Source organism: Nycticebus coucang, chromosome 10, assembly GCF_027406575.1.
Source record: "Nycticebus coucang isolate mNycCou1 chromosome 10, mNycCou1.pri, whole genome shotgun sequence".
Classification (NCBI taxonomy): domain Eukaryota; kingdom Metazoa; phylum Chordata; class Mammalia; order Primates; family Lorisidae; genus Nycticebus; species Nycticebus coucang.
In genome coordinates, this window is record NC_069789.1 from 55576108 (window position 1) to 55600385 (window position 24278).

A 24278-nucleotide genomic window follows, 5' to 3' on the forward strand; every position below is an offset into this window, starting at 1 on the left:
AGGAGGACAGAGCAAAACCCTGTCCCCTCCCCAAAACAAAAAATACACAATCATACATGTACATCCTGGTAGTTCCTCACCTTAACTAGAAATGGCTAACAATGCCCAACAACAAGTACAATAAAGATTGCTTTTTTTAAAAGTAAATGTATTATGTATACAAACTATAGTCATTAAAATGGTGTTTCCGAATAACGTTTAATGGGTAACTGGATGTCTAAGCGTCAACTAGATTGTCAGTCACCATCACTTTCACCATCTGGAATGGTACCCTATTTTTTCTTTTTCAGTGCAAATCCCTATCTGTAATTTCCTTAAATTTAATTATCAAAAAGTATGCGATAAGTAAAAGGCAAGTTACAAACCCTTATGTATAGTATAAACCCAGTTCTATATGTATATTTATTTACATCTGTAAATATCTCTATATATAAACATAAAAAACAATACGATAAGACACTGCTGATATTAATAAACTGGCAATAGTAATCAGCTCTGAATCACAGGTGATTACATTTATTACACTTTATCTTTTATTTATCTTTACTTTCTAGGGGTTTACAATTAGCATATGTTACTTATTAAAGAGATAAAGAAGCTTCGCTCTCCAAATTTGCATCAGTGGGCAGCCATGCACACTCCCAGGCCCTGTGGCCAGGAAACATGTCTGGGGCTTCCAGGCAGCTCCACCAAGCAGCAGATCTAGAGCCAGAGAGCGTGGCAGGGAGGAGGCATTCGGGCTTGATCCCATCGTCACAGAGTGCCACCACTCAGCAAATAGTTGGGGTGCCTGGCACATGCCACACACTGGTTTAGAGGGTGCTGAGGGTATAACACAGAACATGACAAATAAGGCCTGTGCCCACCATGGAACTTGACATTTCGGTGTGGAAAGTACATGGTAAATAAGTGCAAAGAAAACTGTTCTAATTACACACTGTAATCTGTGCTGCTAAGGTAAAAAACAGGATGCTGCCACAAAAGCAGCAACGGTGATAACAGTGGATCTCTCTCATCTCCCAGAATCAGAGAGCAGCTCTCAGGCTGGAGCAAGAGATGTCACTTCTCAGCTAGGCCAGCTCAAGAACATAAGAGATGGCAGATACACAAATCTTGGTTGAACACTGATTTTCCTCTCTAAGGGAAAGAGATAAAGAAGCTTCTTCCCCCTCTAGAACCTCTGCAAAGCTCAACAAGGAGTGACTGATGGTCTTCCCCTAGAAACCTAGTGTAAACATAAATCTAACAACAGATTTTAAAAGCTTTATTAGGTCGGCAGGATAAAAGATACACAGAAGTTCCACACTGGACCCTCCATGTTGGTGTGCACATTCCCGTACTCTGGCTGGGAGGGAAAAGCAATTCTCTGCTGGTTACTGACTCTCATAAGTATGATCCATCAAAACCCCCACTTAAAACAAAGCTACAACTTATAATGGGGAGTCCCAGCACCAAAAGCCTTAAAACAATCATGCCACACTGCCCAGAAGATGGGGCGCCTGCCTCCGCTGAGGACAACGGTCCCTGTCATCCTCTACCCCCATGGGGCAGTGAAAAAAGACAAAAAGAGGTCCAGTGAAGGGGGTGGGGGCCGAGAGGCCTAGAAGTTACTCTACAAGGAACAGATTTTTTAAATATTTGCAACACATGCAGATAAAAGAAATTTAATTTTGGCAAATCAATTGTAAGAGATTAACAACCCAATATAAAAATGGCCAAAGGATAAGAACAGGCAGTTCAAAGAAAAAGAAACACAGATGGCCAAATGCAAGATGCTCTATGTAACTCATTAAAGGAAAAATGTTTATAAAAACAGTAATAATTTCAGACTGGCAAAATGTTTTAATGCTTGACCAAAATAAAGCTTCTGAGTTTATGCAAAGATTCTGGGAGAAGAGGCACTGTCTCATACATTTACTCAGTAGGAATATAAACTAGTATGTTTTGGGAGGGATTTGGCCATATCTACCAAAATTGTAAATGTTCAAGGCCTGGACCTGGCAATTACCCAGTTGGAAACTCTCCTACAAATTATAGTTATAAAGCATTTTAATGGCAAAAAGTGGTAACAATGTGTTTATCAATAAGGGCTTGTCATATAAATGACAGCAAATCCATACAACAGAATAATATGCAGCCTCATCTGCCTCAGTGGAGAGAACAGGATGGTAGTAAATGAGAAAAAAGCAGACAAGGAACAAGGTATCTTTAATGTTCTATTTGTTTTTTTAATAAAAGTGCTCCATGTTACTGAAATAATTTCCAAAGTTTATTCAAAAAGACAGGACACAAACATACCAAAAAGTTAGTGGTTAATTATAAATGTCAGTAACATGGGTGACATGTTCTTCCTTTGTGCATTTTTTAAATTTCCAAAAATAAAAAAAGGAGAGTGCTGAACAGAATGTGTAGCATTAATCTCATTTGTGTAGTTTTGTTGATGTTGTTATTGTTGTTTTTAAAGCAGACGGGAGACCATATATGAATTTCTGGATGCTTAAATTTTTTCTGGAGGAATTTACCCCAAAAACCAGTTAAGGGCCAGGTGCAGTGGCTCATACCTGTAATCCTAGCACTCTGGGAGGCTAAGGCGGGAGGACTGCCTAAGCTCCAGAGTTTGAGACCAGCCTGAGCAAGAGAGAGGACTTGTCTCTACTAAAAATAGACAAATTAGCTGGGCATTGTGGCAGGCACTTGTAGTCTCAGCTACTCAAAGGCTGAAGCAGAAGGACCACATGAACCCAGGAGTTTGAGGTTACTGTGAGCTAGGTTGATGCCAGGGCACTTTAGCCCAGGGAAAGAGTGAGACTCTGTCTCAAAAAAAATGTTAATGTTGACCACTGGAGAGTTGGTACTAGAGAGAGGTATGTATTGTACTTTTTTCTTTTCATTTCATACCTTTATGTATTATTTGAATCTTTATCTGCATAAATTGTTTTTTAAAAATTAAGTCCAAGGGCTTGGATTCTGAAGTGCAATACATTTCAAGTCTCATATTTGAACCGCCGGCCTGAGATGGTGACACAGTTAGATGTGCCCTGAACGCGGGCTAGTTAAGCAGAGAAGGGTTCTCCTGCTCTCCACAGGCCCACTGTGGCCCAGAATAAAAAGGTATCATCATTGATGTGAAGGCCTGGCATCTTCCCAGAGGGTGTAACCAAAAGATGCTACTACTAGCCCCAGACCACTACTGCTAACCACCCCTGACTTAAATGGAAGTGAGCGCTGCATACAGTGGGGGTGTCAACCAGTCAGGAGTCTTAAGCAGGAAACTGAAAGACTGAGGGACACAGACGGTTTCTTTTCTTTCAATAGATGATTACAACTTTGAAAGAAAAAGAATTTTCATTTATACCGCACTGATCATATGCCAGGTGCACTTATTATAAAAACTGCTATAGTTAAGCCTCTTACAGCCCTATACGACTTGCTGACGTCATTGTACAGGTGTGGCAACCAAGACCCAAAGAAGTAACTTAGCCAAAGCCACATGGCTGGTGAAGTGATAAAGCCAGGATTCAGCCCCAATCCAGACTCTAACCTCCAAGCTCTTTTTCTCACTACAAAGGAGGCTTTACAAACAAACCGTAAGCTGCTAACAGTAGTTTACTGCTGACCTATCTCCTGGCCCTGCTCTGTTCACAGGCTGCCCTGTTTATCTCTGCGTCCGTCAGGCCCAGCGCAGAAGCTAACACAGAGGAGTCGCAATACATACTTACTGATAAATGGGCAGACTGTCTGTCAGAGCAACTTCACAAGCTGTAGCTTATAAGACACAAGGCACCTTTCCCTAGGAGACAAGGCAGACAGTGGTGGAAAGGAAATACACTAAACTCTCCCAGTTGGCTAAGCTAAAATCTGAGTGGCAGGAATAAATACACCATGTTCTTTGTAATGTCTAGGCATGACGTCAAAAAAATCTACAGAGATGGGCAAATTATCAAGAGAAACTGAGATGGGAGAAGGTCAGGAACACTGCTTCTGGCCTCAGCAGCCTCTATCAACTTGACCCTGTGCAACTGCCAAAGCCAAATGAAAATTTTAATTACAAGAGATAAAGGTAATCTCATCTTCATCACCCCAATTCAGTGGCATCAGATTCATAGCGTGTATACCTTAATCTACAGATCTAAGAGAAGGTGGAGGGGGGTTTCGGGAGAAAGCGGAAGAAAGGGGTCCTACAGATCAAGAGTGCAGCTCACAGCCACACACAACGCCGGGGCACATAATTCCACATGCCTGAGACTAGAGAACAGCTGGGTGAGGAGAGAAGGAAAAAGAACGAGAAGATAATTATTATGCAAACATAGGCGAGAATGCAAGCTAGGGAGATGATACAAATCAATCTTTACACAGTAAAAATGGCCCAGAAACAAGACAGAGCTCAAGTCCCCAAACACAAACAAACATAAGGCTGTCTGTGAAAGACAGGTTAAATCTTCAGCCAAGAACAGGGGAACCGATAAATTCTTGTTTTACCTTACTAAAGACATCCCCTCTCACACAGCTGAAGATACAAGGAAGGGAAGTTACCTTGAACTAAATTCTTTCCAGGAAGAAAAATCTAGTAAACTATGTTTAAACACACAGACACACACACACACACACACACACACACACACACCCTCATTAGCAAAAGCAATAACAAGAACACCACACCAGGAGGAAGTAACCTCTCAATTTAGAGTTCAAAGTAGGGAAGAAAAAAAAAAACTGAGACAAAAACAATTTGTTTAGCCTAGACTTCAAGAAAACCAATACTTAGATGTTTGGACAAAGGACAAGTATGGGCAGAACTCCCAAAAGGGAAAGCATTTGGAAAGCTACAGCCTGAGGCTCTAACAAGTGAATTCTGACCACCTGAAACACAGTAATCCTCTGAAGAAGAAACCCGGAGGAGGCAGCTGCAGGTGGTAGGGCCACAGAACAAGGAGGGCTCAGGAGCTCAGATACAAGAGGATGTGTCCAAAGACAAGAGCAACTGCCTGTAAGTCAGAACAGACCCAAAGAGGACAGCTTGGGCTTAGAAGAGAATAAACAGAGATTGTGAAAACGCCAGAGCTACTCAAAGCATGTCTTAAAACTATATCCAAAGCTATGAGAAGAACCAGGGAAAAATGGTCCCCTAGTGGAGACAGAGACTCTACTATACAAAAAGGGCCATGGTACTCCACTGAAGGCGACAAAGTGAAACTCTGACCCCCCCCACCAAAAAAAAAATGCGTTAATAAAGTGTGATAACTAAGAGGATATAAGGGACTGGTTTGGCATTTTTGTTTGTTTAAAGCAGCATTTTTCAACTTGTTTTATCTCATGGCTCACTTGAACCTATAGTTACACTTTTGTGGTATACTTAAATTATGTTGATCCAAAAAAGTTACAAAAAAGAATATACTTACTATGCTTTAAACTTCTTCCGAAAATAATTTAATTAATCTTTAAAAATTTTCGTGACACACTGAAGATCCTCTCACAGCACACCAGTGTGCCAAGACACACAGGTTGAAAATCACTGGTTTAAAGGGGAAAGGAGACACAGGATAAACTGCTCCACTTTACATCTGTCTCTGGCAAAGTTGTAGGACAAATCATGAACTAGACCATCACAACCCAGCCTCCACTCCCTGAGAAGCCATCGCAAACTAATTTCATTTCCTTGTTAGCAGAGTTACTAACTTACAGACCGAAGGAATGCCAGACTTCTAAAAGGTACATGGACAAAGTCTCCTGCCAGACCTTTGGGAGGACAAAGAAAAGAGGGAGTGAGATAACAAAGCACTTAGGTAATATTTGCAGTTGTTATAAACGCCTGATAATAAAGCGTCGTTTAATGGATCTAGGACAGGCTGCTGAACATGAAATCACTGCCCCTCAAATCTGCTCCTGGATCTCAGTAAAAGGCAATGACCTCACCATCTAGCCAGGCTCCCAGATATAAATCTCAAAGTATTTATCCTCAGCCTCTCTTTCTTCCTCACCCACACAACCAATTCAGTATTTCTCTGGGAAGATCTCCCAGATGCGTCTTCCCTTTTCCCGTCTTACTACCACATACTTGGGTGCACCCCCTTTTCTCTGGGGTGCTTTCTAACTGCTTCCTAGATGGGAGACTTCCTCTGTTCTAATAGAAGCCAGTGACCTTCTGAAACACAAATCTGAGCAGGACAATTTTCTTCCTTAAACATCTCCACTGGCTAATAGGATAAAATCCAAATTCCTTCACTTGGTCTTCCCTAATTCCTACCCGGATCATCTCCACCCTCAGCTCCCATCACATCCCCTACACCTAAGCTACACTGAACTTCATGCCCGCTAACAGGCCGAGCCTTTTCATGACTTCAGGTCTTTGTACCCTTCAGGGACCAGCACAGAGTCACCTCCTCTGTGAGGCCCCTCTGACCACTTCCAGGCAGGGTTAGCGTCTCTTCCTCTCTGTTCCCATAACTCTTGTTGAAGTCCTACTTCAGCACACCCCTATGTCATTTATAAGATGACCTCTCCTCCCACTATAGACCATGTACCTCTTGGAGGCTGGGACGTCTCCATAAACTTTTGATTCCAAATCCGAAACCCAAACATGGCATTTAGGAGGTACCCAATAAACATTTGCTTATTGACTAAAGTCATAGAACACTTCCAGTGGCAAACCAAGGAATACAGTAACAGCTTTTTTTTTTTCTTTCTTTCTTTTTTTTTTTTTAGAGACAGAGTCTCACTTTATCACCCTCAGTAGAGTGCCGTAGTGTCACAGCTCACAGCAACCTCCAGCTCTTGGGCTTAAGCAATTCTCTAGCCTCAGCCTCCCCAGTAGTTGGGACTACAGGTGCCCCCCACAACACCGGCTACTTTTTTGTTGCAGTTTGGCCAGGGCTAGGTTCAAACCTGCCACCCTCGGTATATGGGGCCAGTGCCCTACTCACTGAGCCACAGGCACCGCCCGAGCTTTTTTTTTTTCACCAAAAAGCTCCTATCTACTCTAACTGAAGGCAGAGTAGACAGAAAGCTTATCAAACTTGCAAGTCACAAAAAAATAAAAAGGGGGGAGGGGACAGTCAGGGTGCCAGGTAGATTTTTAAAATATCAGCACAGGAGAAAACATGGGCCAAAACTAACCAAAAGTCATGTGCAGAGATTTTTCTCAAGTCACATCCATATAACATGAAGTGAGAAAGAGGGCTCTGAAGCCAAGCACCTGAGGGAAGTCCCACTTCCTCTAATTAAGTAGCTGTGGAACCCCAGGGCAAGTTTCCTAACCTTACACCTCCAGTTTCCTTGGCTGTAATACAGAGATAATAATAGTACCTACCTTAGAGGGTTGCTGATTGATTAATAACAATAACATAACTGCATTGAGAGTTGTGCCTAGTTCAATAAACTCTTTTATTATTTGTTTTTGTCCTTAAAAAGTGCTTCTAAATACAGGAAAGAGGTGTAAAACATTTGTTTATAAAAAAAGGGCTCTGAAATTACACTGCCCCAAGTTCAAACACCAGCTCTAAGCTCAGTAGCTGCCTGGCCTTAATCAGTTATTTCACGTTCTTTAAATTTCCTCATCCATCAAATGGAGCCTATAAAAGTATCTGTCTAAGATAGTCACTTTAGGCTCAGCACCTGTAGCTCAAGCAGCTAAGGCACCAGCCACGTACACCAGAGATGGCGGGTTCAAAGCCAGCCTGGGCCTGCCAAACACTGACAACTACAACCAAAAAATAGCTGGGCGTTGTGGCAGGCGCCTATGTTCCCAGCTGAGGGAGGCTGAGGCAAGAGAATCGCTTAAGCCCAGGACTTGGAGGTTGCTGTGAGCGGTGATGCCACAGAACTCTACCCAGGGTGACAGCTTGAGGCTCTGTCTAAAAAAAAAAAAAAAATATATATATATATATATTCACTTTAGCATTATTTTAAATTGGGGGAAAAAGTGGAAATAAACTAAGTATCTATTAATAGAAATCTGAGCAATTAAATTATGGCATATCCATACCATAGAATAATATGCAGTTATCAAACAAAAGTGAGGCAGATCTAGATATCTAAATTCCAAAGTTATTCACAAAGATAGTCTTCCAAGCAAAAACAAGCCACAACTTGACATACATAATCTGATCCCATTTTTTTTTTTGTAGAGACAGAGTCTTACTGTACCGCCCTCGTGCCGTGGTGTCACACGGCTCACAGCAACCTCTAGCTCTTGGGCTTATGTGATTCTCTAGCCTCAGCCTCCCGAGCAGCTGGGACTACAGGCGCCCGCCACAACGCCCGGCTATTTTTTTGTTGCAGTTTGGCCGGGGCTGGGTTTGAACCCGCCACCCTCGGCATATGGGGCTGGTGCCCTACTCACTGAGCCACAGGTGCCACCCAATCTGATCCCATTTTTATAAAACGTTTTCCAGAAGAACAAGAAAAAAAGAAATATGTCTATGTGTGTGTTCACTCACACTTTTGTAAATAGAGGCAGCTCTTGCTTTGCAACAGTAATGCAGACCCATCAAAATGACCATGTAAAGAATCTAATTCATCAATGGGGAAAATTATGATTGTTCTATGAACTTTAAAATTTTGTCAAAACATTACACATGTTACTGCCAAGTTATAAGTGAATAAGGAAATAAAAAATAGTAAAACTAGGACGGCGCCTGTGGCTCAAAGGAGTAGGGCGCCAGCCCCATATGCCGGAGGTAACAGGTTCAGACCCAGCCCGAGCCAAAAACTGCAAAAAAAAAAAAAAGGTAATATTAATATTTATATCTAATACTGAAATCTAAGACATAGGAATCCCTGAGAATGAGTTTTATCTCTTAGTAAAAAGCTTATCTAGAGCAGTTTGAACAGTGCTTGCTTTCTTCTTGTTTAACATACAACACGGAAGGGCGTCTTTTATACGCCTTCACAAACTGTCCTACTCCTAGTTTAGATCAGCGTGGAGGTCTTTACCCTCTGCAGCACTTCCAATGTTGTGAAACACCTCCAAGAGTGCCTTGAAGGTGAAGTTTTTTTTCCCCCCATTGTCACTTCCTCTGGGACCTCTTCAACCTTTTCTCATCAAAACCACTTTCTCCAGGGATGTCAGCGTGTCACGTTTAATGAGTCCCCTGGCTGCTGGCTACACACGTTAGTCCTGCAGGGTGACACCGTTGACATTCCCAGAGTCGTGTATTTAGTCTGTAATTCCATTACATCTGGCTCGGATTTCACTTCCAGCATTACTACACTTCCACTTCTTTGCTGAAATGTCATCTTTGTTGGCCGATACCCTCTATCATTGTCCGGTTTTGCAAAATGTCACGAATTTCTCACTAGGAGACAAGGAGGCAACACAACTACACACTTTCCTGTCTGTGTGAAGTGAACAGATGGGCAGTGACCACAATGAGCATCTGTTATGTACACGGTGATTGGTGGACTGAAAAGCTAACAGCAAAGTTTGTATTATATACAATTACTCAGAGTTAATATACCATGGCAACTGAAATTTGAGCCATGCTGTTGGGGAACTGGTGTTGTTTAACTAATCCATGACAACTGAAATTCATACAGTTTAGAACCATGAAAAATTAGGAATGTAAAGAATGCAATCTGGAAGTATATAAACCAAAGAGCTAATACTGATTACCCTTCAGGAAAAGCTATATTATTTAAATATTTTTCTCAGAGTCTAGGTTCTACACCTTGATAATTGTGCCCCTCATCCCCATGGAACACCCACCAATGTCTGAAGACATTTTTAGTTGTCACAACTGGGGGGATGGGCAGATGGTTGCAACTGGCATCTAGCAGGTAAAGGCTGCTAATTCCTACAAAGTACAGGACAGTCCCCCACAACAAAGACTTGTCTGGTCTAAAGGGTCAATACTGCTGAAGCTAAGAAACCTTGTTTTATATGGAAGAGTTTTTGTTAAGTCAATTTTAATAGCACCTTTCTCATCATGTGGTGGCAAAGACTAAATGAGGAAATGGCACACAATAAATGCTATTAATATCAGAGGCTGTAGATGACTGTAAGCTGAATGAGTATCTTAACAAACTTAGATTTGTGGCAAATTTACAAACACTAACTCATCTGGTCTAATGCCATGATGCGGCTGCCAAAAAGTTAACATCACCTTCAGTTCACTGGCAGATCAAGTACCGAGACCAAGACAGGAATCCCGATCCATCCACACTGATCACATCTAGAACCTAGCACTTAGAGGCAGGGTGTGGCAGCTCAAGCCTATAATCCCAGCACTCTGGGAGGCCAAAGTGCGTGGATTGCCTGAGCTCATGAGATCAAGACCAACCTGAGCCAGAGTGAGACCCCATCTCTAAAATTAACTGGATGCTGTGGCTGGTACCTATAGTCCCAGCTACTTGGGAGGCTGAGGCAGGTAGATAGATCACGTGATTGCTTGAGCCCAAGAGTTTGAGATTGCTGTGAACTGTGGCGCCACAGCACTCTCCTGAGGCCAATAAAGTAAGACTCTATCTCAAAAAAAAAAAGAAAAGAAGAAGAATCCAGTACTTAGTTCTGGGCAACACATAAGAAAAAAATATTAAACTTCCATAGGAGGATAACCAGGATATAAAAGATCTGAGAACTGACACATGAGAAACAGTTCAGTAAACTGGGGCGACCAGCCTGAAGAAGAAAAACCGTAAAGGAGCAACTGAGGGACTGAAGTGATAACAGTCCTAAAATTCTACAGGGCTTCACAGAAAAGGGACTAGATTAGATTTGCCACATGTGGTCCCTCAAGGGAGAAATATCGGGAGCCTTCCCACAATAGTAAGAGCCTTGTAAGGTAGTAAGGTCTCCAGCCCTGTAAATATTCAAGTGGAGAGCACCAGGTGGACTCTCAAGGGGATCCCCACACCGGGCAAGACATCCAGCTAGAGGAGCAATAAGGCCCTTTAGTAAGGGCCTTATTTAAATTGCACCACCCTTATTGCTGGGTGCAATTTCTGGGTGCAAAGCACGAGAGGGCAGGGCAGAAAGTGAGAAAGGAACAAGAAGTAACAGCCTCCTAGAACCCAGCAGCTACACTCCCAGGTATTTAATCAAGAGAAATGAAAACATTATGTCTACAAAAAGATTTGTACAAGAATGTTCATAGGAGCTTTATTCATTATAGCCCCAAGTTGAAGACAACCCAAATGTTCATCAACAGGACAATGGACAAATTATATCTATGTGAGGGAATACTACTCGGCATAAAAAGGAACAATTACGGATATGTGTCACCACGTGGACAAACCTCATAAAAGAGTGTACACTGATCGTCCTATTTATATGAGGTTCCAGAACAGGAAAAATTAATCTATGGTGAAAAAAACATCAGAGCTATAATTACCTGCGAGGGTAAGTGTGGGAATGATTGGGAAGGACGATGGGAGAACTTAGTAGGGTAATAAAAGTTGTTGTTCTATATGTGAACAGCGGTTAGGGTTGCCCAGATAAAGGCGCTTATCAAAACTTACCAATGGTACCGTAACAGTTGTGCATTTCACTGTTAAATTTTACCACTAAAAAGCAAAACAATGCATGGACAAATATTGAAATCTAATTAATGCCTGTATATGCTGAAATGTTTGGGAGTAAAGGGCGCTGCCACCTACAACTTACTATGAAATGCGTCCCCAAAATAAGGTGGACTGGTAAATGGATAAAAGATAGAAAGTGACCTGGAAAGACAAATGGTACAATCTAGCGGTTGGGTAAATGAACATTCACTATACATTCTTTTGAGTTTGCTGCACATCTGAAATGTTTCATAATAAAAAGTTGTGGGGAGGAGGAAGTAAGAGCAGGTGGGAGCACCACAAGAGAAACAAGAGGTGGCTGGGAGGTCAGGGAAGGAAAGTGCAAGGGGAAGAGGAGGGCTGGTTTCAGTCAACACAGGGGCCTCTCAAGGGCAGAACTGCAAAAGGCCAGGCTGACCTGGGAACAGGCAATCTTTGCACAGTTACTGTCCTAAGTTCTTGTTCCTAAGGGACCAGCTCTATCACTATCTGACTGTGTGGGTCTTGCCCCTCTCTGGCCTTGCTATAGGGATCAACATACTATGAAGGGATCAGCTGAAAGGATCCCTTATATGTTCTGACAGTCTACTATTCCCACCCAGCACCTGTGGAAACCACTCTTCTAGGTAGGAACCAAGGAATGCACAGATACAATTAAAGCTTCCACAAGCTCCCATTGGTTTCACATAGGCAAAAGGCAAGGAGCCTGCTGTTGTATCCATGTGTCCTCAAAGAAAGGGCCGGGGTATAAGCAGCTCTCCACTGTCTGCATGTGACTGTCCACTTTACTGATTAGCCACAACAGCCCCCCCACACACACACACATCCCCACAGCAGTTCTCTGGGGCACAGAATCTCAGTGCCAATATTATTTCCACCTTAAGCTCCTTAATGGAAACTAGGGGTGCAGAGAAGTGTGGATGTTCACCAAGGTTACTCAGCCAGCTGGTGGCAGAGTGAGGATTACAACACAGACCCTCAGTAAGCCATGTGGACTCCCTAGAAAAGCACAGGGAACCTAGAGGCCCCTCCTGAATTTCAGTACCTATACCCAGCCCCTCTTTCTCTGCCTTTGCCAATCTGGTTTCCAAGGAAATCAGAGAATGTAGAGCTTCTGGCACTAGATTTTAAAGACAAAGGGGAGATAGGTCTGTTTCTTAAACCAAAGACCACCAACTGACTAACTAAAAACAACCTTCTGGCAGGACTTCCTGCCCACCATTCTCCCTGGGGGTGGTGGGGTTAGGCTACTTAGAGGTCAAGACTCAGAAACAGGAGTCCAGAGGAAGTCTCTGGGTTGGTTGCCTGGGAGTGAGGAATTCCCCACTCCTGGCGTGGAGTAACTGGGCCCGTTACCTAGGGAAATCTGGGAATCTCGTCACGCAGGACACAGGACACTCTGCCTAGGCCCAGATGTGCAACAGCTGCAAGCAAGGCCATGACAGGAAACAGAGGCCCAGCAAGGAGAGAGGAGAGTGAGGGTACAGTACCCAACCACATGCCTACCCACCTGCTAGCACCACACATGCCTGCCCAGCTGATGGGGGACATCAGAACAACAGGCGAGGGGAGAACAAAGATAGGAATGGGGCTCAGACGCTACCCTGCCTTCTGGCCTTGAGGGACAGCAGGTAAACGCTTAGCATTCACTGCCAGGACCTAGAAAGGGCACATCTGAAGACTCTTCGGAACAAATAAAGCCCCACCCAGAGGTAAGAAAGAATTTCCGTAATGACCAATTTGTCCAGAAGTGGCCTGAATGTCTTTCCCAGCAGCAGTGATGCATTCCCAGCTGATGGGGGAGGAGGGAGTCATCCTGTCCTCTATACCCTGCTCCCAGGCCTTCTCCAGCCTTGCCCCACACCCACCACATGGATAGCTCAGCAGTTCCTGGCAAGGGCTGCCTCCCTGAGGGCCACAGCAGGCTCATGGGGATCAGAGCTGCTGGTCCCTCCAGAGACCTGGAGCCTGGGAGTCTGCAAGGACAGCCCCAGTTGGCGGCAGCAGCTAACACTCCTGCTTCCCAAACCAAGGCCGGGCCACCCAGACTTCCCAGGGGAGGGAGGTGGTCCACTGACCATCTAGCCTTTCTCCATTAACAAAGGGCAAGAAATCAGAGGGTTCAGGGACTCTGTGGCTTTGGCCAAGGAAAGGCAGGGAGGCAGCCAGAAGCACTAGGAGACGAAGGACGCCTCACCACTGCTCCTGCCGAAGGTAGACTAAATCCTCCAGAGGGTCAAAAGGGGGAAAGCAGCCCCTTGAAATTCAATCAACCAACCAATCAAATGAACAAACAGAAATAGGAAATCCTGGCCCTGTGTTAATGAAGTCTCTGGACACTAGAAGTGTACAACAGCCTAATTCCCACCCCACGTTCCTATTTGTTTCCAGTGCTGATTTCCTTAGATATAACCATGGCCTCCCTGAGAGCTGCACCAGAAGGGCCTGAGCCCTGCAACAGGTTCTGGGAATTCCCTAGGCCTGGGTTTGTTCCAAGTGGAGAATCCAATGAGGTCCCCCCAGGCATTTCTCTGGGGGCTTGCATCTGCTGGACCAATCCCTCCTATCCACCTCCGGCTACCAACAGTCTGAAAACAACTCTAGTCAAGATTTTCAAATTTTAAAACTTCACTAACTTCAGTAAATCTAGTTTATAACTCTGAACTCATCCTTAAATATAAACCAAAATTCCTTCATCTCAGTTCCCCTGGGTAATCGAAAGTTAAGTGTCTCCCTGACCCAGCCCACCCTCCAGAGGCCCTTCGGTTTAGTGGAGAGGGCAGAAAACATCCAGCCCACCTGCTTCTTCTTGGCGGTCCCCTTGAGGGTCAACACAACCTCCCCCACTGGAAAAGAAGAATGCAAAGAGATAAGGGAGCTAAATCTTGTTCCCCTCCACTTCCAGGATTAGCAAGCAGCTGCCTCCAGAACCCCTCCCTTCTCCAATACTGAGAAGCTCTTAGCAGGCTGGGCCTCAATCAGGAGTGTCCTTTACCCCCCACACCGCAAACTGCTGCTTCCCAGGCATGACAGATGTAGCTGCTATTGAGTATTTTCAAGCCAGGACAAAAGCTTTTCCAGAAGCACAAAGCCAACAGGGATGCAGACAGTGCCAACTTCAATAGAAGCCACCTGCCGGGGCCCTTCCCTGACACCCCCCACCACACACAACCTCTCCAACCTGTGTTGACCCAGAGTCAGGTGACTTTTTATCTGAATCACTTGTCAGTTCTCCCAGAGCAAGGAAATTGTATTGCCATTTCTCAAATGGTATTCCTTAGTATGTTAGTAAGTGATAAGTAAAAAGAGTCCTATATATGTTATAAACCCTAGGTTAAACAAAGTTGAACAGATTTTTTTTCTACAGAACTTCTCAAAGTCTTTAATATGGTAAGATGTGCTGCAGACTGCTCCCCAATTCGTGTGGTCACAGAGCATCGGGGGATTGGCATGATGCTTGGAGAAATAGACGGTTCCTTCCTCATGTTCAGCCAGTCCCCTTGCTCGCATGTTTCCCTCTTAACAAACTTAGAGTGAACCAATAAATGGACAGACTGACCACACACACACACACACACAAATAGTATCTTCGTTATTCAGTTCAAGAGGTAATAAAGCTTCTGCAGGCTCAGCTCCCGTAGCACAGTGGTTCCAGCGCCAACCATATACACTGAGGCTGGTGGGTTCGAATCTGAGTCAGGCCAGCTAAACAATGACAACTGTGACAAAAAATAGCCAGGTGTTGTGGCAGGCCCCTATAGTTCCAGCTACTTGGGAGGCTGAGGCAAAGAGAATTGCTTAAGCCCAAGATTTGAGGTTGCTATGAGCTGTGATGCCACAGCACTCTACCAAGGGCAACATAGTAAGACTCTGTCTCAAAAAATAAACAAATAAATATAAATTTAAAAAAATAGGGCAGCGCCTGTGGCTCAGTGAGTATGGCGCCAGCCCCACATACTGAGGGTGGTAGGTTCAAACCCAGCTCCGGCCAAATTGCAACAAAAAAATAGCCAGGCTTTGTGGCAGGCACCTGTAGTCCCAGCTGCTTGGGAGGCTGAGGCAAGAGAATCGCCTAAGCCCAGGAGTTGGAGGTTGCTGTGAGCTGTGACATCATGGCATTCTACCTAGGGCAATAAAGTGAGACTCTGTCTCTATAAAAAAAATAAATTTTAAAAAATAAAGCTTCTGCAAAGATCATTAAAACTTTATAAAAGGGGGGGGCGCCATAGCTCAGTGGTTAGTGCACTGGCTCTGCACACCAGGGGCCATGAGTTTGAACCTTGTCTGGGCCTGATTAACAAGAAAAAAAAAAAAAACTTCATGAAAGGAACTGAACCCATTCACATCCTTCAGGCCAGCCTGGGCTGTGGATCACGCGTGCTCATGTCACCCAGGAACCTCCTGATGAGCCAGCTGCTTTTATTCCCTTATCAAGTCCTCCGTTACCCCAGACCTTACCCACTGTTTTGCATTTGGTTATGAGGGTAACTGGGTGACTGCATTCAATATACTGTTCACATCTACAGTCAGTGAGAAGTCACCACCATAAGCACCACATATGGGTTGGTGAGCTCAGCTACCACTGCCAATGTTCCAGCAAAGAAACTGGAAAGGAAAAGTAGGAAAGGCTGACCAAGCTTGACCAGCAAGGAGGCCTGTGGACACTCCCCACCCAAATGACAAGTGGACAGGAAATAATAAGTGGAAGACTCTCAGACATAGCATTAATCTTCAGAATTTCCCAGAAAGTCTAGTACTTTTATATGAGACCTATACCAGATTTTCACTTGCATCTGAAATTAGCACCCCTCGTCACCCCCAAGGAAAAACTGTCAGACCCCAATTTGGGGTTATATACTGTGTACCCTGGGGTGAACTTGCGGCTCCTCCAGCAGCCTCTGTGATTTCCGGGGCTTTTTGCTTCATTCGTAATGAAGCAGAGCCTGAAAGGGTGCCTTCCACGGACCTCTGCACAGCCACGCACAGAAGCAAGCAGGCACACCCAGCACCACCATGACAAGCTGCTGGGCAACCTCGAGCCCCGGGCCCCTCACAGGAACCTCTGTCTCTTCAGCAGGGTCCCCTCGTTCTGAAGCCGCAGACTGTTCCCAGCATGCATGCTTCAGCAGAGAAGGAGATTGTGGTCAGAGTCTGGGGACCATCAAGAGGCTGGGGAATTCCTCGTGCTCTGGTTCTGACCTAGAAAGGAGGAGGCCCTGATGTCAGCCCCAGCAGCATCAGAAGAAAACAAGATAAGATATCATCAGGCAGTTCTGAATAGTCCCTGCTAACCACCGAACACAACTGTGAACTTTATCACCTTAGGAAAAAGCGAAGAATTTATTCCTACCCTATTTTCCCAGTTTCTCTTCTTACCCATTTGGGAAAATGAGTCCAATCTATAGAAACTGGGAGGAGAAGAGAACACGGACAGCCCTCCCTAGGGGAGCACCTGCCCCTGCTCCCACCCAGCCCCACCTCAGAGAAAAGAAGCATGAAGGTCCCCTTCCTTGCTTTCACTAACGTCCACCCCCAGGCCTCTCCTCTTTCTTCTCAAGCCTGAACTTCAGTTCCACTCATTATTGTATTTATCTCCTCTAACTGGGCGGGGTTATATTTGGAAGTAGCTGCTTCTGAAGCTGACACTTTAATGCCTGATTTTTCTAACTTTATTGTTTAAATACAGTTTTGCCTCTGAGGCAGCCAAGCCTCACACCCTGCTTGTTTTATCAGCTGTTAAACAGCACTTTTCTCATCACCTTCAGGCCACTGAGAATAAGAATGCTGCTGCTGGGAAGGGGCGCTAGCTCACATGTGGCAGCCTTACCAGATTCCAAAAAAAGACAACCAGGCAAGAACCACCACCGTGGATAGGTAACTTACCTCTGAGTGTCAGGTGGTGTGCGTCCACGTGGGAGCACCACGTGAGTGAGGAAAACCCCTTATTCTCAAGGGGCTCAATCTAGCAGGGGAGAGCCTGGTAGGCAGAGATGGTGACTGAAGTTCATAGCAGTCATGTAGGCAATACAAACCACCACTCTGCAGAAGTGGGGTAATTCTGCCTGGAGTTGGTAAGTAAAATTCTAATATGAGCCTCGAGGGATGAATACAATTCTACCAGGAAGCATACAGAAGAATGAACAAATGGAAGGCCCAAGAGAAGACAGGGAAGCAGACGCACAGCAGAGTGGGAAGCAGTGATCTCCCAGAAAGGAGCAGGTGGAAAGGAAGGTCACACCAGCTCGCTTGGACTCCACATTTAAGAGTTGGAGCTTTATTCTGGAGGTGAGGGGAGGCTACCAAAGGTCTCTGAAGAGAAGTAGTGTTTGTGGTCATATCTGATAGGAATGGATGGCTGAGTCTCTCAATGCCTCTGAAGAAAACCAGGTGGTGCCTCAAACAGCAAGCACAGAGGAACAGGGCTCTTCCCGTGGAGCAGGGTGCGGAGAGGCAAAGGCACACGTGGCTCTGTCAGGCTCCACGGAGATTCAGACCACTCCTCTGTCACTCAGCAAGGCTGACAACTGGGAGGCTCCTGGGAATGATGCATCTCCCTAGAACCCTTGGCAAGTCGAGCACTCTTAACACACCCTGATACAGGAGGCAGGACCCACAGCACAGCTATGTTCCAATACCTGCTGAAGGCTGAGAGCAGCGACTGAGCAGTTTCCATGAGGCTCTACAAGATGCAACAAGTGCCAATGGATTTCGCAAAGTCAGGAAACCAAATTTGGGACTCAGTAAACACAAAAATTTAACCATAGTGTTTTTTTGTTTTTTTTTTTTTTTAATGCTCCCTCTGGCTGCTGCATGGAAAACAGATTCCATAGAATCTGATAGAAACAGGAAAACCAATGAGAAGGCTGCCCAGCAATCCCGGTATGCGATGATGGTGGCCAGACCAGGCAGTCCAGATATATTCTAAAGGTAGGACACTGGTCAGGGCTCCCAGAAAGATTAGAAATTGCTTTATTTCAGTTTCACAGCCCCTCTCAGAAGTGGGGATAATTATTCCCATTTTGTTTATTTTTTGAAATAGGGCCTCACTATATTGCCCAGACTGGTCTTGAACTCCTGGCCGCAAGCAAGGAGGTTGTGATCCCAGTCTCCCAAGTAGCTGGGTTTACAGGCACACATCACTGCCCCTGACAATAGCAATTTTCTTTTTTTATGGTAAGGCTTTCTTAAAGGGGGATAACATCACTCATCACTAGAGGAATTTAAGCATAGGTTACATAGATCAGTGGTTGCCAAACCCAGATAATTATCACTTAGGTAGCACACTAAAAACACACATTCCTGATTACCACCTCTGTGGAGTCTTGAACACAATACAATACAAAGAGGGGTGCCCAGGAATCTTTATCTTGAAATGCTACCCACGAGCAATTCCAATAGTCATCCTGGTTGGGAGCCACTGTGCTAGATGACCACCTATAAGGAGGGAGTCCTAAACAAGACAAACTAAATACTTTTTCGTATCATTTTATAAATGATTATCTTCTATTTGTCTTCTTTCCTGGGCCTCAAAACCTGTCATCCTCATGCCCTTCTACAAATCCCCTTCCAGCTGTGATAAATCTTTACCAAGGTATAGAACGATCATCCTAGAATCCTGCACTAAGAGAATGTTCTATGATGGGATGTTCTCTATCTGTGGGGCACAACACTGAAGCATTAGCTGACTACTGAGCACTTGAGATGTAGTTAATGCTACCGAGAAACTGAATTGTAAATTTTCCTCAATTTTAACCTAAACAGCCATATGTAGCTAGTGGCTACTATACTGGCCAGTTTCCTGGGAAAGAGGGCTACGCATTCGCTATCCAGGCAAACGAGCAAATTATGGCCCCCCCCCCTCACCCTATCTGAGCTCATCTCTAGTTTGAAGAGACCTACTTGATGACAGGGAGATCAAATTCAAAGAAAACAGCAGAAAAGGAGGAAGTCTGTGTCAACCCTATCAGAGCTAACAGAGAACAAACAGCCTGAACAAAAACTCTCACCCCTAAGGACACTGCCCTTTTCCACTAGGAAAAGCAATTACCAACAGCAGCCTTCACCCCATCCTGGGTACCCTTGATGCCTTGTGCCATTTCCCAGCTTCCTCAGAGCAAGCAGCCCTCATTCTCAGGGATGTCCTAGAACATCCCTCACTCAACTAAATAAAGCCGGAGTCTCAAAGCTAGATGGTACTGGAAATTTTGGCTGTATTGGGATACGGCAATCCACGAGATAGGAAAGGAATCTCAGGGAAGGAAGGAAAGAAAGGTAGTTGTCATCAGGAAAATATACCATCTGTACATTTCTAAGCACAACTGGATTCTTGCCCAGCTACCACACAAGGGCCAAAATCAAATGTGACTCAGGACTCCAGATTAACACATGTAATCTTCCAGACTGATTTCTGCCTAGACACACACTCTGAATCTCCCAACGAAGTGGTTATACCTGCGTTAAGAGACGAGTATTGCTTCAACCTTCTGATGCCAAATGAACACAGACCAATGCAGCAGCAAGAGACGCCAGGTGGGTGTGAGGAACCACCTGTCGTATTTGAAGAGCTCTCAGTATCAAGGGAGAGGTCACCAGCAACATTCCAGGTTTGAGTTGTTGAAACAGACCTCTCTTGCATGGAGGACGATGGAGAAACGCTCTATCAGGATTCCCTCCATGCAAGTCATGGACAACTTTCCTCTTTGGAAACACAGATAGCCCAGCCAGAGACACAATGTCTCAGGGGAAACGGAGACTGGAAGGTGCAGATGGGGACAGGAGGAGGAAACAAGACTATATTTGCAAAGCATTGACAGGGGAGGGGCAATAACCATCCATCACAGACTAGATACTTGTTCTGAGGTTTACTGGAAGATGGTTTTTCCCCCTCCTTACTCTATAAAAAGAAAGAAAAAAAAAATGTTGCAACTTCCTTTGTCACAGCACATGCTCAGGAACGGACCTGACTCATTGCTTCACATTCCCATCTGCACCAACGGTCGGGTGGGCTCCAACCTCTGCTTTCCCAAGCCCAGAGATGCAGAATGCAAGGATGGCCAGAGACCCTCCCAGCCCCCTGTGTGCAGCCTGTCACTCCCCTCCCTAGGAGGCCAACCACAAGGACACAATTATTCAGAGCAAGAGAGAAGCCCTATGAGGGCCCCCAAAGGAGTATAAAAACACTCTGCTCTAGCCTCAGCCCAGCCATTTCTTTTTCATTACCCCTCTTGACTCCTCCCTGACTCTGTGCTACAGTCTGTTAACACCCAGTCCCAAGCATTTCCTATTACCAGAAAGACTTCCGGGAGCCACCATCTCTCCCTCCTCAGCCAAACAAAAGATGGGGCCCCAATGCCATCCCTCACATCTCTCCTTGGAAACCAGCCTGCCAGTCATATTTTTGTCTGCACCCTCCCTGGGGTGTGTCACAGATACATATGTTCATGAAGTATCCTTTCCCCACCTCAGATAAAGAGACCCCCTCTCACATTAAAGCACCCAGAATGTGTCTCTGTATCTTTTATTGGTCACCTTGTTGCCCTGACTCTGACGCTTATCCAAGAATCAGACCACCTGGCCTACGAGGCTCAAATGGGACAATGTGTGAAAGGGTACAAAATGGATTTTGAGAAATGTTTTGTTTTCATTCATTTGATACACACGGATGTTCGCTCCTCCCCTGAACCCTAAGTTCCCAAAGGCAAAGTCTACAACTTATTCTTATCATTGTAGTAATTTGTACAAAATAAGTATTCTACAAATATTTGATCATGAAACATAAATTACTAGGTCATCTAAGTACCAAAACATAATGGAGTCACAGAGAATTATTAGACAGGTGATTGTGCACTGTAAGGGGCCCAGGTTCAGAGTTAGACCCTCTTGAGCACTAATGGCCTCAGGCCTTTGTCCTTGCTATTCCGCTCCCCGTGCCCCCACCACCACATTCCTCCAGGGCTCACTCACTCAGACAACACCTTCTCACTGAGTCCTTCCTTAATCCACTATACAAATGGCAACACTCAGCAGTGTATGCATGGTGTTCATTCCTGCTCGAAACATAAATTCCCTCCTTTATTTTCTCCTTTCTACCCATCATCTCACAAGCCGTGCCACTCAAGTGATTGTCTTCCCCTATAAGAATGTAAGCTCTATTCGGGCAGGATTCTCTTTCATCTGTTTTATATACTAATATCTCAGAAGCCTAAGATAATGCTTAGCACTTAGTAAGTATCCCATAAATAACTGCTAATGAATAAATTACTCTGAAAATGTTTCTTTTTCTACAACATGGGAGCTTTGATTCTGGAATATTATTTTAAAGATTAACAAGAGTGTAAGTAAAGCACCTATTACAATGCCTGATACAAAGTATCTCTTCAATAAAGACTTGTTATGAACCTCAGAAACCTTCAAAGACTTGCTAAACTTCCAACAGTGATCTGAATGATAGAAGACTGTTTGATGTTATCAGTCTGCTGTTTTGCTCTATCCTTAAGGAAGTTCCAAAAGTCATTCTTGGAACTACTAATTAACTTTCTTGAATAGTAAATTGCTTTGGATTTCAGAGGGGTAGAAAAACCTAAAGCAAATCCTTTAGGAGTCTAATCGAAGCTGCTAGAAAGAGTCATTGTTCTGAATTCCTCTCAGCTCCGATAGGAGAGGTATTAAAGGGTTTAAACCCAAGAGAATGACCCTGATTTCCTTCCATTCTAGGCTAATTCTGCCATCTGGGTGTCCTGATGGCCAGTCAGCAGGGAACACAGGGGGCAGACACAGAGGAAAAATAAATGTTTATAAACACTGGCTGAGTGAATAAAAATACTGCAGCCAAGAGAAGAGTGAAATAACACTGTCCTACAGAAACTGAGGGCAGAGACAATGGTTCTCACTCAGCCTTCAGGGCTCCCTGGGACCCAGGCTGGCCACTTCTTTCCCAACATCAGGTCACTTTCCCAACAGTGGGGATGCGGCAACAAGGATGAAGAAAGGAGTCCTTGAGGTCAAGTCTAGGCCCTTTGATTAGCAAATCAGGAAACTCAGAGAGGCCCAGACAGGTTCTAGGACTTGCCAGGGCCACACAGGTCAAGTTCGAAGCCAGGTCTCTCTGAGTCTAGTCCAGTCTCAGGTTCGCTTTTTCATGCAAATCTGTAATAGCACAGAGTTGGGTGGCCTCACAAGGTTCAAACGTCTGACCCCAGTCCTGGCAACTAGATGCTCAAAGCTGGTCCCTCTTAAAACACACAGGAATGAAACCAACAGACAGGTAATGTTGGACTGCATCTGTGTGTCTCTGCTGTGTCTGGAGCTAACCAGAAAATGCCAAGAGCTGTAGGAAAGTTGGCAAGCTCCACATTTGTCCCTCCCTTAGTTAAAGTTCTCTGAAGGGCAAAAGGGTCATCTCCATAACTGAACAGGAAAAGGAGGGGACCTGGAACAGGGAGAAGGAGGAGAAGCTTCAGTGGGAAACTGTGGTCAGGGCCCTTATAAGAATGAGAACTCTGTTAGCAGAAATAGCAAGGTGCCTGCTTGAGTCAGCAGATCCGTGTGGGTGGAGGGAAGAAATGCCCAGAAGACTGTCCTCAGAGTGGCTTTTGAACCGACAGGAGGAAGAACAGAACAGACACTTAGAGGGACCTTCACTCTACCCCTGGCTCAGTCTCAGAGAGCCCAGGCCGATTCTGCCCCACCCCCAACCCTGAGGATGACTTCTCTTTACGTAGGTAGCATCTGCTGTTATTCAGTTATCACACCTTCATGAGGCAGCAAGCGTAATGCACAGTGCCAAAATACTCTATGAATTTTTTTAAATGAGGGCATATGGTCACTACGTGGAAATAAGAAGATACAAAAATAATAAAGAAGTGGGTTTTCAGAGAATTTACAATCCAATCCAGTATCTAAATGAGTACTTTGTACGTAGAGAAATGCATTTAAATGCGAAATAAAACAAAGAGTATCTTGGCAAGTTTGACAGGGAGGGATGGGAATACCCATTTCTGATGTGAAAGGCTTCGGAAGAGCAGCATTTGCGCAGGACAGAATAAGTAGGTATAGAAGGGGAGGGGCACGAAGAAGATGCGGATGGGTGGATGCAAACGTGTGGGGGTGGGAAAGCAGAGCCCTGTTAAGGAAACAACTTATAAAAGCCAGCTAAGTTGGGGGAAAAAACGCATTCAGAAAAAAACCAACTGGGGCCAGATCTAGGAAGGATTCACACATCTCCTGCACTAGACCAGACAAAGGAACTCACTGACGGCCTTAAATGACATGATCAGAGCTGGGCTCTGGCAATCTAACCCCCCACCACACATTTAGGGGCAAGACCTTCATTCCAAAGCTGAGGGTTCTCAGAGCTGGTCCTGAGTTTTGACTGCCCATCCCACCCCCCGCCCCAACTACTCTCTCTGTTCCTTTTTACTAGTTATACCTCAAACCTAATTTTATTTTCTTTTAAGGAATTTAAGCCCAGATGCCAGATGAAGTCCATGAAGTCAGAACAGTTTGTGACCCAGGAGAACTGCCACCCCGCTCTTCCTCTTCCTCTTCCTCTTCCTCTTTGAAAGCACAGGTCACTGGAGCTCCCCAAGGAAGGAGAACACGGAGAAACCCCAGGTAGGCTCTGCTGGGAAGGACATGGTGCCCATGAGCATGGCTGGAGAGGGAATAAAGCACTCAGCAGTGCATCTATAAATGCAGCATTTACAAAGCTAATTTCTTCTTGTGGCCTTTCCTCTACCAGAGTCATGGCACCTGTATAGAGAGAGGGAGGGGACAAAAGGCAC

The 24278-nt window shown here is 44.8% G+C and overlaps 1 protein-coding gene across 2 annotated transcripts in view; it reads right to left on the reverse strand.

The window, feature by feature from the left end:
• Positions 1–24278, reverse strand: part of MAPKAPK2 (MAPK activated protein kinase 2) — a 46056-nt gene that overhangs the window by 11950 nt on the left and 9828 nt on the right. Inside the window, exons 2-4 of one of the 2 annotated variants that reach the window (XM_053606364.1) lie at positions 16557–16695; positions 14296–14342; positions 5681–5736 (exon numbers count right to left, since the gene is read on the reverse strand). The exons of the other annotated variant lie outside the window; for it this stretch is intronic. Of the exons in view, the coding sequence (XP_053462339.1) occupies positions 5681–5736; positions 14296–14342; positions 16557–16615 (162 nt within the window). The 5' untranslated portion in view covers positions 16616–16695. The remainder of the gene's footprint in view (positions 1–5680; positions 5737–14295; positions 14343–16556; positions 16696–24278) is intronic. 2 annotated transcript variants of the gene reach the window in all.